General features: G+C 46.7%; 1 protein-coding gene across 6 annotated transcripts in view; it reads right to left on the minus strand.

Moving 5' to 3' along the window:
• The window catches only part of LOC105494581 (protein tyrosine phosphatase receptor type U), a 90403-nt gene that overhangs the window by 50451 nt on the left and 23167 nt on the right, over positions 1-16785 (minus strand). For all 6 annotated transcript variants that reach the window (XM_011763134.2, XM_011763133.2, XM_011763129.2 and 3 more), the window contains exons 5-8: positions 16618-16733; positions 16142-16316; positions 15284-15577; positions 698-1006 (exon numbers count right to left, since the gene is read on the minus strand). In XM_011763134.2, coding sequence (XP_011761436.1) covers positions 698-1006; positions 15284-15577; positions 16142-16316; positions 16618-16733 — 894 coding nt within the window. The remainder of the gene's footprint in view (positions 1-697; positions 1007-15283; positions 15578-16141; positions 16317-16617; positions 16734-16785) is intronic.

Below are 16785 nucleotides of genomic sequence, written 5' to 3' on the forward strand. Positions count from 1 at the left end.
TTATCTCAAGAAATTTGACAATTTAGGTATAATGAACAAATTGCTTAAAAAAACACAGTCCATCGGGCCAGGCGCAGTGGCTCACGCCTATAATCCCAGCACTTTGGGAGGCCAAGGCGGGCTGATCATGAGGTCAGGAGATCAAGACCATCCTGGCTAATACAGTGAAACCCCGTCTCTACTAAAAGTACAAAAAACTAGCCGGGTGTGGTGGCAGGCGCCTGTAGTCCCAGCTACTCGGGAGGCTGAGGCAGGAGAATGGCTTGAACCCGGGAGGCGGAGCTTGCAGTGAGCCAAGATAGTGCCACTGCACTCCAGCCTGGGCAACAGAGTGAGACTCCAACTCAAAAAAAAAAAAAAAACACAGTCCATCTAAACTGATACAAGAATAAAAAATCTGAATATCCCAGTATCTATTTTAAAAATTAAAATTTACTAAAAATCTTGCCACAAAGAAAACTCTATGCCCAAATGGCTTCACTGCTGAATTCTTTCAAACACTTAAGGAAAGAAAGTAGACCAATCTAACCCAAAGTCTTCCAGAGAATAAATAGGAGCTATCATTACTTTGGTGTTATACAGTTGGTTTAATCCTAAGCAAAAAAAAAAAAAAATACCCTCAGTAAATTTCAGTCTCAGACATGGCGTATCTATGGAAGGCACACAGGGCCCTGGGAATTGGGGCTGAGACTCTTACCATCCTCATCCGTCTGAAAGGTGACCTCCTTGCCCTCTTTGCGCCCCTCAGGGTTAGTGAGGACAAGCCTCACATGAACGTTCCGATAGGGCAGCAGGTTCTTGATGGTGTAGCGGCTGACACCCTGCTCTGTCTTCACACACTCTCGGATGGTCTGGTTGTGGCTGCTGCCCAGGATATAGTGATAGCACAGCGACACAGTATAGGTGTGGCAACGCGTCACGTTGTAGCCCAGTGGTTCCCACTGCAGGGTCAGCTGGCGGGCCTGGATCTCAGCGAAAGCCAGGCCTTTGGGGGCCCTCATGGGCTCTGGAGAACACAGGAAGCAGAGAGAAGAGGTTAGAAGAAATGGGAAGAGAAGAGGAAGAAGAACAGGGAGAAAAAGCATCAGTCAGCTGCCTGAAATCATCCCTCCATTGCCCCCAAGAGCTCAGGGGGCCCCTCCCAAAGAACATGAAACAGGAAGTAAGTGTGTGCTCTGGAGTCAGGTGGGCTACATTTGAATCCTGGCTCTGCCACTTGCAGCTGGCAACTGCTGGCTGCATCACTAAAGGATCACCCCTCTGATCCTTAGATTCCTCAACTACAAAATGGAAAGATAACAGGCCCTGCCTCATAGGGTCATTGTAAGGTTTAAGGAAATACACACAAAGGATGCATGACAATGGCTAATATACAATAAGCTCTCAAAAATATTTGCTTTTTTTTTCTTTTTTTTTTGAGACAGAGGCTCACTCTGTCACCCAGGATGGAATGCAATGGCATGATCTAGGCTCACTGCAACCTCCACCTCCCAGGTTTGAGCAATCCTTCCACCTCAGACTCCCAAGTAGCTGGGATTACAGGCATACACCACCACACCTGGCTAATTTTTCTATTTTTGGTAGAGACAGGGTTTCACCATATTGGCCAGGCTGGTCTTGAACTCCTCAAGTGATCCGCCCACCTCAGCCTCCCAAAGTGCTTGGGTTACAGGCGTGAACCACCGCACCTGGCCATTAATTCATTTTTAATAGCGTAGTTCACCTCCTTATTCAAGATCACCCTGGACTACATACAACAGGCCAGTCTGAATCAAACTGTTGATACATTTTTCTTAAGGTATTAATTCCAAACTTGTTCTGAAACAATGTATAGTAATACATATAATATAATAACATACAGAAATCAGGGTAATGAGGGGAATGAGAGCCAAATAGTTAAATAAAGCCAGGGAATGACAGGGAAACAGAAAAGAAATACATGACATTAGGTCCTATGTGGAGGTCTAAAGATAAGGTTCAAATTCAGTGGTGGGTTCCCTGACTGTCAAAGCAAAAAGGGAAGCACAATCTATTATATAATGATAATAATAATAGGCTGGGCATGGTGGCTCACGCCTGTAATCCCAGCACTTTGGAAAGCGGAGGCAGGTAGACCACCTGAGGTTAGGAGTTTGAGACCAGCCTGGTCAAGATGGAGAAACCTCATCTCTACTAAAAACACAAAAATTAGCTGGGCATGGTGGCACATACATGTGCCCAGCTACTCAGGAGGCTGAGGCAGGAGTATTGCTTGAGCCTGGGAGGTTGAGGCTGCAGTGAGCCATGATTGCACCACTGCACTCCAGTCTGAGTGACACAGTGAGACCCTGTCTCAAAAAAAAAAAAAAAGAAAGAAAAGGAAAGAAAAGCCAAGCCAAGGCTTCTGAAGCAAATGCAAGATGGAGCTCCGGGCTCAGCCCATAGTCCTGCATCTGCATTGACCAGCTGTGTGATCTTGGGCAAATCTCTGGGCCTCAATTTCTGGATCAGTAAAATGAGGGAAGACACCAAGATTGTGCCAAATGATCCTTTTCTCTCTTGCACCGTGATTCCGTCAAGTGTAGTTTCACTACTCTCAAGTTCTGTGAGGGCCTGCAAAGTGTCCCTAGCTAGAGGGACCTCAGCATCCCTTAATGAACAGGTGAGAAAGCACCGCTACACAATCTCTTAAGAAGAATAAGTACAACCCCAAGGAGTCTTTTTTTGTTTGTTTGTTTTTGTTTTGTTTTTTTTGAGACAAGGTCTTGCTCTGTCACCCAAGCTGGAGTGCAGTAGCAGGATCACGGCTCACTGCAGCCTTGATCTCCCTGGCTCAAGTGATCCTCCTGCCTCAGTCCCCCAAGTAACTGGCACTACAGGCACATGCCACCAAGCCCAGCTAATTTTTATACTTTTTGTAGAGATGGGGTCTTGCTTAGATGCCCAGGCTCATCTCAAACTCCTGGGCTCAGCTGATCCTCCTGTCTCTGCCTCCCAAAGTACTGGGATTACAGGCTTGAGCCACCACGCCCAGCCCCTCGTGGCAATTTTTGTGTGATTAATTTGTTCAGAATTCCCCTTATGAAGAAGATACAAAGGGAAGCATTTGCCCAGGCTGCTCCTATCTTGGGAGTGCACCGGTAACACAGTTTCCAACTCTGGCCCCAAGTATAGCACAATAACAAGTTTCTGTTTCCACCCAGAAGGTTTCCTTTCTTCCCTGGAATGCACACAAGCAGCATGTCTCCAGTTATATATGGAGCCATCCAAGAGAGATTTCAGCACTCACTAGGAACAAAGCCTGCCTCCTGACTGGCTCCCTTCTCCCCACAAGCAGGGCCCACCCAAATCCCATCCCATATGGACACTGAGGGGCTGGCTGCCACTGCTCCCTGTATCCTGGGTACTGTAGGCTGCAAGCCCATTCACCACACTTAGGTTTTCTCTCCCATTCCTGGCCCATAGAGATTTTTCTGATTTTTTAAATGTAGTTTTGTTTTAAGCCATCATTCTTCTATGTTTGCACCAGAGGGTCAGATCTGGGGTGTGCTCACTCGCCATCTTTCCCAGAGGTCCTCGCGTTATTCTCCGACTCTCTGGCTGTGGTCCTGGCTGCCCTGTGTGCCCTGTCCTGGGAGTCTACAAGAGCCGAGGTACCACTGCTTTATTTGCACTACTGGGAGTGGCTCTCTGTTCCCTGCAGCTCGGCTCACACCATCCCCACCCCCTGGAATGCAGCCCTACATTCCTTTCCAGCCTCTAGGGCTTGGCAAAGCACTCTGCTTCCTAGTCCTCCTGCAGCATTTACAGAAGGGCAGGAGAAGTTCCATGTAAACAGCAGACCTATGCTGGGTGAAGACCATGGCAAACAGGACAGTAGATGTCCCATCCAAAAGGGGCAGCTACTGCTCACCTCTAGATGACTGCTGCCAAACAGGACTACAGGTTCACAGTTGCCAGATCCTCCCATTTTTCAAGAGGAGCCAGAAATTCCGACTTTCATGTGAAATCTCCAGATTTTTAAATACTGGCAACCTACTCAAGCTTCTTAAAAATCACCTTACAGGGTCCAAGATAGCAACTGTGGAGGATGAAACTCCCAACTTCAGACTTAGGCATCTCATTCTTCGACAAGTGTGCTACCTCCCATCTACCCAGGAAGACTGAGGGCTCTTTGAAAAGAAGGTCCACTTCTCTTTTTTCTTCCTCCCCACCCTGATCATATCTGGACAGATCCAGGGAACTCAAATAGTTTGTTGCCTACAGACTGATATGTTGATTGAGGGGTGTGAATCCATGAGTTTCTCCATGTTTCTAAAAACCATCTGGTACCCAGACACACTCTCTTCAACTGTCAACACACATTGACAAAACAGAATCTGGGGACCTCAAAGCCCCATCCCTCTAAATTACACAGGGCTACAGGTCACTCAGAGATCAGAGGTCAAAATGCACATTAAAACAATGAGGATAACATTTAACAGCTGTTGAATTAGGCCACCATGTGTTGACTTTAATAAGGCTAAACAAGATGCAATAACCCTGAAATGTTCAACTTTTTTTCACAGGAGGAGCTTTGGACTGGGATCTGGTACACCCAAGTTCACATCCTATCTCCACCCCTCATTAGTTATTTTTATTCTTTATTTGTTTGTGTTTGTTTTTTTGAGACAGAGTCTCACTGTCACCCAGGCTGGAGGGCAGTGGTGCTATCACTGGCTCACTGCAGTCTCAAACAATCCTCCCACCTCACCTTCCTGAGTAGCGGGGACCACAGGCACATAACGTCATGCCCCCGGTTAATTTTCTGTATTTTCTGTAGAGACGGGGTTTCACCATGTTGCCCCAGGCTGGTCTCAAACTCCTGAGCTCAAGTGATCCACATGCCTCAGCCTCCCAAAGTTCTGGAATTACAGGTGTGAGCCACGGCACCTGGCCATACTTCTGTGGCTTCAGGCAAGTTACTTAATCCCCTTTGAATGTGGATGTCAGGTTCCTCCACTAAAAAATGGAGATTATGGCTGGGTGCAATAGCTCATGCCTGTAATCTCAGCATTTTGGGAAGCCGAGGCAAGAGGATCGCTTGAGCTCAGGAGTTTGACACCAGCATGGGCAACATAGTAGTGAGACCTCATCTCTCTACAAAAATATAAAAATTAGCCAGGCATGGTGGTGCATGCCTGTAGTCCCAGCTACTTGGGAGGCTAAGGTGGGTGGATAGCTTGAGCCCGGGGGATAGAGGAAGCGGTGAGCCAAGATCATGCCACTGCACTCCAGCCTGGGTGACAGAATGAGACTCTGTCAAAAAAAAGAAACAAAAACGTAGATTATAACGCCTAAAGAGCAAGTGTGAGAGTTACACGAGATGATATGAGTCAAATTGCCCAGCCTACAGTCATTACCAGCCTGTCGAAATTAATAAACATGTGTAAATTAACATGAGATGCCAGTAGCAGTATAAATTAGCACGACCATTTTTTAAAGCAATATATTTAAAATCCCTTTTTTCAACCACTCCTGACTCTTTATCCTAAAGAAATAACTCGGGGTGGGGGGAGAAGGGAAGAACTATAAGTGCTAGATTTCTTAATATAGTATTATTTATCATTATAGAGGTCTGGAGGGAAACAGTCGAGCCAAATGGGGACATTCAATGGACTTCTAGAGTCAATAAACATAATTATAAACAACATAACACATGTAACACCACCAAGCAAATGAAGCAGCATACAGAATGCTTTCTACATCCCAATGCAAGGGTGGAAAAATGTCTACTGCAGGCATATGGGCAGAGATGTGAAGAAGTCAGAAAAATTAAAACAGCTGTTGGGCTAGGATGATGAGCTTCGGAGTGCTTATTTTTAAAAACGCCTTCGCCTGATGCTATATTATTGTTTTTACAGTAAATAATAGAGTGTGAAGGGAGTTTCATGGGGATGGAGGAGATGACAACACAGCTGGCCAACAGCAAAACAACTGCCGGCCAACGCGCCTAAGCAGGGAGGGGCCACGATGTCAACAAAGAGAAGCGAGTAATTCAGAAGGGCGGGGGGGGGGTGTGTTTGCACCCTGTCTGCCAGGCCCCTGCCCCAGCTTCCGTCCTGGCCAGCCTATGAAAAGTGTCTCGCAGTGCCCAGCACAAAGTGGGCATTCAGCCCATGATGGCGGCAGCTGCTGCTGCTGCTGCTGCTGTTAAAAACACTGGATTAGGCTGGACGCACTGGCTCCTGTCTGTAATCCCAGCACTTTGGGAGGCTGAAACAGGAGGATCCCTTGAAGCCAGGAGTTTAAGATCAGCCTGGGCAACACAGTGAGACCCTGTCTCTACAAAAAAAATAATAGAGAGAGAGAGAGAGAGAGAGAGATTATCTGTGCATGGTGGTGCGAGCCTGTAGCCCCAGCTGCTTAGGAGGCTGAGGCAGGAGAATCACGTGAGCCCAGGAGTTCGAGGCTGCATGCAGTGAGCTGTGATCATGCCACTGCACTCTAGCCCAGGTGACAGGGTGAGACCCTGTCTCTAAAAACAAAATGAAACAAAAAAATAAAACAAAACATTGGATGAGAAATCAAGAGATTCAAACTTTGATTCTAGCTCTGCCATGGACTCGCTGTGTAGATTTGTACAAGTGGCTAAATCTCTAAATCTAAGTTTATTCATCTGTAAAATGGGAATAATCAACAGCCGTCATCACAAAACCTGGGTTCTTGACCCACTGTCTGATCACAGCCAAGTCTCTTCCCCTCTCTGGTTTCAGCTTCCCCATCTGTACACTAAGGGGAGTGCAATAGAGATCCTCTATGGAACCCTGCACTATGATTCCTTTTATCCTAAGTGGCAAATCAGAACTGCCTTTGAAAGATTAAAAATACCATCATTTACTGGGTGCTTACTGTGTGTTAAGTGCTATACTTCACATACACTTAATGCATTTTCTTTTTTTTTTTTTTTTTTTTTGAGATGGAGTCTCGCTCTGCCGCCCAGGCTGGAGTGCAGTGGCCGGATCTCAGCTCACTGCAAGCTCCGCCTCCCGGGTTTACGCCATTCTCCTGCCTCAGCCTCCCCAGTAGCTGGGACTACAGGCGCCCGCCACCTCGCCCGGCTAGTTTTTTGTATTTTTTAGTAGAGACGGGGTTTCACCATGTTAGCCAGGATGGTCTCGATCTCCCGACCTCGTGATCCGCCCGTCTCGGCCTCCCAAAGTGCTGGGATTACAGGCTTGAGCCACCGCGCCCGGCCCACTTAATGCATTTTCATGCAATTGTCTGCATTTAACCCAAAACACTGGAGGCTCCAAGGTTCAGGCTTTACAACTCCTCTTTCTTCCATCTGCATTTATTCCCTAAAAATCTAAGGACTAAATCGGGGATTCTCAACCTCAGCACTATGAACATTTTAGACTAGATAATTATTTGTTTTCAGTGGCCGTCTGTGTATTGTAGGATGTTGAACAGCTTCCCTGGCCTCTATCCCTTTAGATGCCAGTAACACCCCATTGCCGCCACCCAGTTGTGACAACCAGTATGTCCTCAGTCACTGCCAAATGTCTCCTGGGAGACAAAATTGCCCCTAGTTGAGAATCATTAGCGTAAAAGATCTCATCCAACCTCAGGGCTTTAGATGCCATCTATACCATCTCCACACTGATCACGTTCAAATTTATATCTGCAGCCCGAACCTCTTCCCTGAACTCCACACTCATGTATCCATCTGCTGATGGGTATCTCCACTTGAATGTCTAATAGGTATCTCCAAGTCAACATTTCCAACACAGAACTCCTGATCTATGACACCCACGTCAAATCAGCTCCCACCACAGTCTGCTCCTTCGCACGAAACGACAGCTCCATCGTTCCTGCTGCTCTAGCAAAATGCCTTGGAGCCATCCTTGACTTCTATTTCCCTTTCTCTCATCCCATATTCAATCCATCAGCAAATGCAGTTAGCTCTGCCTTCAAAATAAACCCAGAATCTGACCACTTCTCCCCACCACCACCACTTCCACTCGGCTCCCAGCCATTACCACCTCTCAAGCAGATCACTGCAGTAGCCTTCTCCCTGGCCTACTGTGGCACCTTTGCCCTCCTGAAGAATGTTCTCCACAAAAGGGCCAGAGGGATCCTTTTCAACAAAAGTAGATGATGCTCACTCCTGCTCTCCAAACCCTTCAATGGCTCCCCAGCTCTCTCTGCATACAACGGCTCTAAGTCCCACATCTGCAGCTCAACTTCAGCCTCTTCTCCTGCCATCTCCCGCTCAGTCACTGATGCAGTGACACCGGTCTCCTGGATGCCCCTCGCACGTGCCAAGCATGCTCCAGCCTCCAGGCCTCTGCGCTGGCTGCTCAGTTGGCCTGGTGCTTGCTTCCCCCAGCAAGTCCCCAGCTCTCTGCAAGGCTCAGTCCCTCACCTCCTTCAGATCTCTGCTCGAATGTCACCTTCCTTGAGACTTTTAAAGATAACAACCCTCCAGTCCCCACTCCCTGCTTTTCTTCTTCACGGCACTTATCACCATCTGACAGGCTATACAGTCCTCCCTCAGTATATGCCGGGGATTGGTTCTAGGACCCCTACATATAACTGAATTCACACATATTCAAGTCCCACAGTTGGCCCTTCATATATGCAGGCCCTAGAAACACTGGAGTTTTTTGTATTGTTGGTTTGTCTCTAGATAAGATCTTGCTCTGTCATCCAGGCTGGAGTGCAGTGTGAAATCTTAGCTCACTGCAGCCTTGATCTCCGGGGCTCTAGCAATCCTCCTGCTGCAGCCTCCTGAGTAGCTGCGACTACAGGCACATGCCACCACATTCAGCTAATTACTGTTGCTGTTCTGTTGTAGAGACAGGGTCTTGCTATGTTGCCCAGGCTGGTCTCAAACTCCTTGCCTCAAGCATTCCTCCCATCTCAGCCTCCCAAAGCACTGCGATAACAGGTATAACCCACCATGCCCAGCCCACAAATACCGTATTTTTGATGCATGTGTGAGTGAAAAAAAAATCTATGTAAGTGGACCTGCCCAATTCAAACCTGTGATGTTCAAAGGTCAACTGTATACTTCACTTGTTTACTTATCTATTATCTATTTCCTCTTGCCAAAATGTCAGTTCCATGAAGAACTCACATGTTGGTGGCCTTTGTCTGTCTTGGTTACAGTCATATATCCCTAAGAACCACAACAGCACCTCGCACGTAATAGGCACTCAATAAGAATTTGTTGAATAAATCTTCAAACTAACCCTATATGGTAAATGTTATTATTCCCATTTTGTAAAACAGGGGAACTGAAGCTCAGAAAGGTTAAGTAACCTGACCCAGACCCCTTCGCTAGAAAGCAATTCGCACTGAAATACTCCAGCCCACCACTCAAGAGTCTCCCAAAGTGTGACATTAAACCAGATTTTAGACCTACCACCCAAGGAGTTCCCGAAGTGTGGCTTTAAACTGGATTTTAGATAATTCACAGATCAGCTTTTTAAAACACAAATATCGATTAGCAACAAATAACACTGACCTAAACCCCACACCTTACCCAAAATAGATCATGAACTTAAACATAAAATGTAAAACTATAACACTTTTAGGAAAAAAACAGGAGGTCGGGCACGGTGGCTCATGCCTGTAATCCCAGAACTTTGGGAGGCTGGATCACCTAAGGTCGGGAGTTCAATACCAGCCTGACCAATGAGGATAAACTCCGCCTCCACTAAAAATACAAAATTAGCCGGGCGTGGTGGCACATGCCTGTAATCCCAGCTACTCAGGAGGCTGAGGCAGAAGAATCGTTTGAATCCGGGAGGCGGAAGTTGCAGTAAGCTGAGATCATGCCATTGTACCCCAACCTGGGCAACAAGGGAAAAACTCTCCATTAAAAAAAAAAGAAAAAAAGGAGAAAATCTTTGGAAGACAGGGATAGGCAAGGAGTTCTCAGACTTGATACCAAAACCACAATTCATAAAAGGGAAATTTTATAAACTGAACCTCATCAAAACTGAAAATAGTTCTGTGAAAGTCCATACAAAGAGGGTGAAGGACAAGCTACAAACTGGGAGGAAATATTTACAAACTCCACATTTAACAAAGGACTGGTACCTAGAATGTACAAAAAACTCTCAACACTTAACAGCAAAAAAAGACAAAAGAATAATCCAATCAGAAAACATTCAAAGACATGAACAGACAATGCACCAAAGAGGATATACAGACGGCAAACAGCACACGAAAAGATGTTCGTCCAGGTGCTGTGGCTCATGTTTGTAATCTCAGCATTTTGGGAGGCTGAGGCAGGCAGAACACTTGAGGTCAGGAATTCAAGACCAGCCTGGCCAATATGCCGAAACCCCATCTGTCCTAAAAATACAAAAATTAGCCAGGCTTGGTGGCATGCGCCTGTAATCCCAGCTGCTTGGGAGGCTGAGGCACAAGAATTGCTTGTACCTGGGAGCTGGAGGTTGCAGTGAGCTGAGATCATGCTGCTGCACTCCAGCCTGGGTGACACAGTGAGACTCCATCACAAAAAAAAAAAAGAAAAGAAAAGAAAAGATGTTCGACATCACTAGACGCTGAAGAAATGCAAATTAAGACCATGATGAGCTATCACTACATACCTCTCAGGAAGTCCAAAATAAAAAATAGTGACAACACTAAATGTTGGCAAGGATGCAGAAAACTGGATCACTCATACATTGTTGGTGAGAATATAAAACCACACAGCCACTCTGGCAGTTTCTGATAAAACTAAACATGCAATCACCATATGACTCATTGATTGTACTCTTGAGCATTTATCCCAGAAAAAATGAAAAGTTATGTTCATGCAAAAACCTGTGTGTGAATGCTCACAGAAGCTTTACTTGTAATAATGAAAAAGTGGAACCAGCCCAGATGTCATTCAACAGGTGAATGGTTAAACAGTCTGGCATTTCCACACCATGCAATAAAAAGTAATAAACTAATGATATACACAACTTGGATGAAGGAAACTATGCTGAATGAAAGAAATCAATCCCAGTGCCAAGATAATTCAATAAGGAAAGAATAGACTTTTCAACAAATGGTAATGAAGATCTATATACAAAAAAATGAAGTTGGCCACGCACGCCTATAATCTTAGCACTTTGGGAGGCTGAAACAGGTGGATCACCTGAGGTCAGGTGTTCGAGACCAGCCTGGCCAACATTGTGAAACCCTGTCTCTACCAAAAATACAAAAATTAGCTGGGCGTGGTGGTGCATGCCTGTAATCCCTGCTACTCAGGAGGCTGAGGCAGGAGAATCGCTTGAACCTGGGAGGCGGAGGTTGCAGTGAGCTGAGATTGCACCATTGCACTCCAGCCTGAGTGACGAGAGTGAAACTCCATCTCAAAAAAAAAAAAAAAAAAAAAAAGAATGAGGTTGGATCCCTACCTCACACCACATTTGAAAAATTAACTCAAAGTGGATCAAAGACCTGAATGTAATAGCTGAAACTATAAAACTATTAGAAAAAAAACACAGGAGTAAATCTTCATGACTGTGGATTAGGCAATGGTTTCTTAGGTATGATATCAAAAGCACAAACAACAAAAGAAAAAGATAGATAAATTAAAAACTTCCATGCTTAAAAAAAAACTATCAAGAAAAAGAAAATATAATCCACAGAATGGGAGAAAGTATTCGCAAACATTAACATCTGATAAGCATCTAGTGTCCACAATATATAAATAACTTTTTTTTTTTTTTTTTTTTGAGACAGAGTCTCTGTCACCCAGGCTGGAGTGCAGTGGCACCATCTCAGCTCACTGCAACCTCCACCTCCTGGGTTCAAGTGATTCTTGTGCCTCAGCCTCCCAAGCAGCTGGGACAACAGGCACCCACCATCACACCTGGCTAATTTTTGTATTTTTAGTAGAGACTGAGTTTCACCATGTTGACTAGGCTGGTCTCGAACTCCTGGCCTCAAGTGATCTGCCCTCCTCAGTCTCCCAAAGTGCTGGGATTACAGGCCTGAGCCACCACCATGCCGGGCCTACTCAGAATATATAAGTAATTACAACTCAATAATAAAAAGACAAATAACCCAATTTAAAAATTGGTCATGACTGGGCGTGGTGGCTCAAGCCTGTAATCCCAGCACGTTGGGAGGCCGAGATGGGCGGATCACGAGGTCAGGAAATTGAGACCATCCTGGCTAACACAGTGAAACCCCGTCTCTACTAATACAAAAACTAGCCGGGCAAGGTGGCGGGCACCTGTAGTCCCAGCTACTCAGGTGGCTGAGGCAGGAGAATGGCGTAAACCCGGGAGGCGGAGCTTACAGTGAGCTGAGATCGCGCCACTGCACTCCAGCCTGGGCAACAGAGCGAGACTCCATCTCAAAAAAAATAAAATAAAATAAAATAAAAATAAAAATTGGTCATTTTTAATACTGTGAATAGACATCTCTACAAAGAAGAAGATATCAAAATGGTCAATAAGCACATGAAAAAATGCTCGATATCATTAGCCATCAGGGTAATGCAAATCAAAATCACAATGAGATACCATTTCATATACACTAGAGTGCTTATAATAAGACAGATAATAACAAGTGGTGACAAGGATGCAGAGAAACTAGAACTCTCATAGACTAGTAGTGGGAATTTAAAGTGGTACAGCTGCTTTGGAAAACAGTCCAGCAGTTCCTCAATGAACAAACACAGAGATATCTTATGATATATATGGTACATATTCAAGAAAAATGAAAACATATATCAATATAAAAATCTGTACACAAATATAGCAATACTGTTCATAATAGCCAAAAAGTGTAAACAACCCCAATTTCCATCAACTGATGAATGACAAATAAACTGTGATATATTCATATAATGGAATATTATTAAACAATAAAAAAGAATGGAATATTGATACATGCTACAATGAGGATAGACCTTGAAAACATCATGCTACATGGAAGAAGGGTCAGGTGTGGTGGCTCACGCCTGTAATCCCAGCACTTTGGGAGGCCAAGGCAGGCAGATCACCTGAGGTCAGGAATTCGAGACCAGCCCGGCCAACATGGCCAAACTCCATCTCTACTAAAAACACCAAAATTAGCCAGGCATGGTGGCAGGTGCCTGTAGTCTCAGCTACTCGGGAGGCTGAGGCAGGAGAATCCCTTTAACCCAGGAGGTGGAGGTTGCAGTAAGCCGAGATCACGCCACTGCACTCCAGCCTGGCGACAGAGCGAGACTCCATCTTAAAAAATAATAAATAAATAAATAATAAAATAAATGGAAGAAGCCAGTCACAAAAGACTATATATTGTATGATTCCATTTATGTGAAATGTCCACAGAGAGGCAAATCCATAGGGACAGAAAGGAAATTAGTGGTTGCCTAGGGCTAGAGGTGTTCAGGTGAAATGGGGATGACTGCTAAAGAGTACAAAATTTCCTTCTGAGATGATGAAAATGTTCCAGAATTGATTGTGTTAATGGCTGTGTAACTCTGTCAATACAGTAGTCCCCCCTGTATCTGCAGGGGACACATTCCAAGAACCTAGTGGATGCCTTAAACCACAGAGAGTTCCGAACCCTAGATAAACTATGTTTTTCCTATACATACACACCTATGATAAAGTTTAATTTCTACATTAGGCACAGTAAGAGATTCACAACAATAATAATAAAATAGAACAATTGCAACACCACACTATAATAAAAGTTATACAAATGTGATCTCTCTCTCTCAAAATATCCTATTGTACAGTACTCACCTTTTCAAGCCTCAAGTTGACCACAGGTAACTAAAACCATAGAAGGAGAAACCTCAGGTACACAGGGACTACTGTATACTGAAAACCACTGAACTGTACATTTTAAGGATTGAATTGTATGAGATGTGGATTATATTGCAATAAAGCTGTTACCCAAAAAAAGCCAATTCCAGAGGTTATATACTCTGATTTCATTCATATAATATTTTTGAAACAACAAAATTTTAGAAATGAAGGACAGATTAGTGACTACCAAAAGTTGGGGAGTAAAGGAAGAAAGGGAGGTGAATGCAGTTATAAAAGAGTCCTTAAGGGGATTGAACTATTCAGTATTTTGACTGTAGTGGTGAATACACAAACCTACACATGTGATAAACTGTGCAGAACTACATACACACATGCACACACACAAACAAGTACAAGCAAAGCCAGAAAAGTCTGAATAAGATCTGTGGTTTTTATCAATATGAATATCTTGATTGTGATATCATACTATAGTTTTGCAGCATGTTACCACGGCAGAAAATAGGGTGAAGTGCACAGAGAATCTTTCTGTATTTTTTTTACAACAGCATGTGAATCCACATTTATCTTAATAAGTCCATTAAAAAAACACACTAGGCCAGGCACGGTGGCTCACGCCTGTAATCCTAGCACTTTGGAAGGCGGAGGCGGGTAGATCACCTGAGGTCAGGAGTTTGAGACCAGCCTGGCCAATGTGGTGAAACCCTGTCTCCAGTAAAAATACAAAAATCAGCCAGGCATCATGGCACATGCCTGTAATCCTAGCTACTTGGGAGGCTGAGGTGGGAGAATCGCTTGAACCCAAGAGGCGGAGGTTGCAGTGAACCAAGATCGTGTCACTGCACTCCAGCCTGGGTGACAGAGCAAAACTCTGTCTCAAAAGGAAAAATAATAATAACAACAACACTAAAGTCACAAAAAGAAAAACCTGTTGTGTTCTCAACTCCTCTTCTGATTAAACAAAAAAGACCCTCATCTGGCACAGGTGTACCATCCTCCAACAGCTGCTTTGCCCTTTTTAACAAGGAGGAGCAGACCTCAGGCTCAATGCCCAAATAAGAGAAACCAGCTAGAATATGTAACACACTTGTATTTGATGGTGTTTAGTTGCTTATTTTATCTAGATGTAGAATTACGAACATAGATTCTGGAGCCAGCCAGTCAAGAGTTCCAGTCCCATCTCTGCCACTTAATAGTTGTGTGCTCTTGGGCCAGTCACTTAACATCTCGGTACCTCAGTCACATCTGTAAAATGGGTATGACAAGAGCACCTACATCGTGGTGGTGTTGTAAGTTTTAAATCTATAAATATGGGTTTGTGTGTGTGTCTACACACAGATATGTTTAAGTGCCTGACACAAAGTAAAGTATTAGCTATCATCATCTTTGACAAAACAAGGGTTAAGGAAAAATCGCAATGTTTTAGAAAGGTTTACAAGCACAGATCCAGGCCACGCTTCCTCTCGAATGCGCCCCTCCATAGCCCTGGGCCCATACCCAGGTGTCCCACACCAGGGACTGAGGTCAGGAGTAGCGGCTGCACCCACCTGCGCATTTGGTGCGGCTGATGAGGGGTGGCCCCGGGCGGCCAGTGCCGCCGTCTCCAGGACGCGTGAGCAGCACGCTGATCTCATACTCTGTGTCGGGGTCGAGGTGCCACAGCTTGTAGGTCTGTAGGCTGACGGCATGCACTTCGGCCCAGGGCCCGCGCGCCATGCGGTACTCAATCTCCTTGCGCACGATCGGCCCGTCGCCAATAATGGAGTTGGTGTTGAGCTGGATGATGAGGTAGGTGGGACCAGCACGCAGCAGCTGTGGGGGCGCGATGGGAGTGGGGGGCTCTGCGAGGAGATGGGGGAGAGGCGGGGCGGACCGATGCTGCTGTGAGACCCCAGCACCCAACTCTGCGTCCCACCACACCCAAATCCCTCCCCATCCTCCCAGGGCCTCTCACGCTACTACTAAGCCCTCAACCAGACCTGCTCTCCTACCCCCACTAAATCCCCAGGCCCTAAGGGGCACCTGGTTCCAAAGGCTGGCCCCGCCCTCGCCCATCAGCCCACAACTCCTCTCTCAGGCCCCTCCTAATCCCCCAAATCCTCGTCTCCTGGAGCTGACCGCAGGCCAGCTAGGATCAACACAGTGGTCACACAGCCAGACCCCCATCCCCTCTAGGCTCTCACCTTGACCCTATCCGTCCCCCTCGACGCCAGCCCCGACCCCTAGATCAGATCTCATCCCGGTTGGACCACTGCCATCTACACGGGCCCACCTTCAGATGGCACCCCCGCGATACTCTGCCGGCCCCACCCCCACGACCACGCCCCCGGGCAGACCCCGCCCCGCCGCCGGCCCCGCCCCTCGAGGGTGGGGGTCCCGGCGCTTCCCGGCGTGCGGCAGCTGACCCTTGACGATGAGCTCCGCGAAGTTGGAGACGCCCGCTCCGCGCGGGGCCTGGGACACACAGCGGTACAGGTCCTGCTCCGCGCGGCTCACAGCAGCCAGCGGGAAAGTGGCCAGGAAGCGCCGGTGGCTGATATGCCGCACGCCCGCCGCCGGCACCAGCGCCCCGCTCTGCCGCTGCAGGGAAGAGAGTGAGAGGGTCAAGGGCGCCTCGAAGCGAGGTGTCCCGATCTCGATCTGACCCGGGCCCCATTTAGCCGTCCCTACTACACAGCGCAAACATAGGTTCCTGGAGCCGCACTCTGACCTGGGGAATGGGGGCCCAAGAGAGGGCAGAGCAGAGCTAGGGGAGGGCTGGGACGCTGTACGCGGTGCTGGAGTACGAAGCAGGGACTCAGCATCCTGCAGGGAGTCAGTGCCAGAAGCAGCCACCAACCCCCCCACCCCGCCCCCAGCCAAGGTCACCGCTCCCACTCACCTGCAGGAGGAAGCGTTCGGCCTCGGCCGCTCTGCCCGCCGCCATGCACTGGAACGACGCGTTCTGGCCCGCGTTGACCTCCACGTCGCCCAGGCGGGAGAAGTGTGGGGCCTTTGCTGCGGGGTTACAGCCGCGTCGTGAGCTGGGCCTGCGCCCCCTGCAGGCAGG

The sequence above is a fragment of the Macaca nemestrina genome, chromosome 1 (assembly GCF_043159975.1).
Source record: "Macaca nemestrina isolate mMacNem1 chromosome 1, mMacNem.hap1, whole genome shotgun sequence".
NCBI lineage: Eukaryota > Metazoa > Chordata > Mammalia > Primates > Cercopithecidae > Macaca > Macaca nemestrina.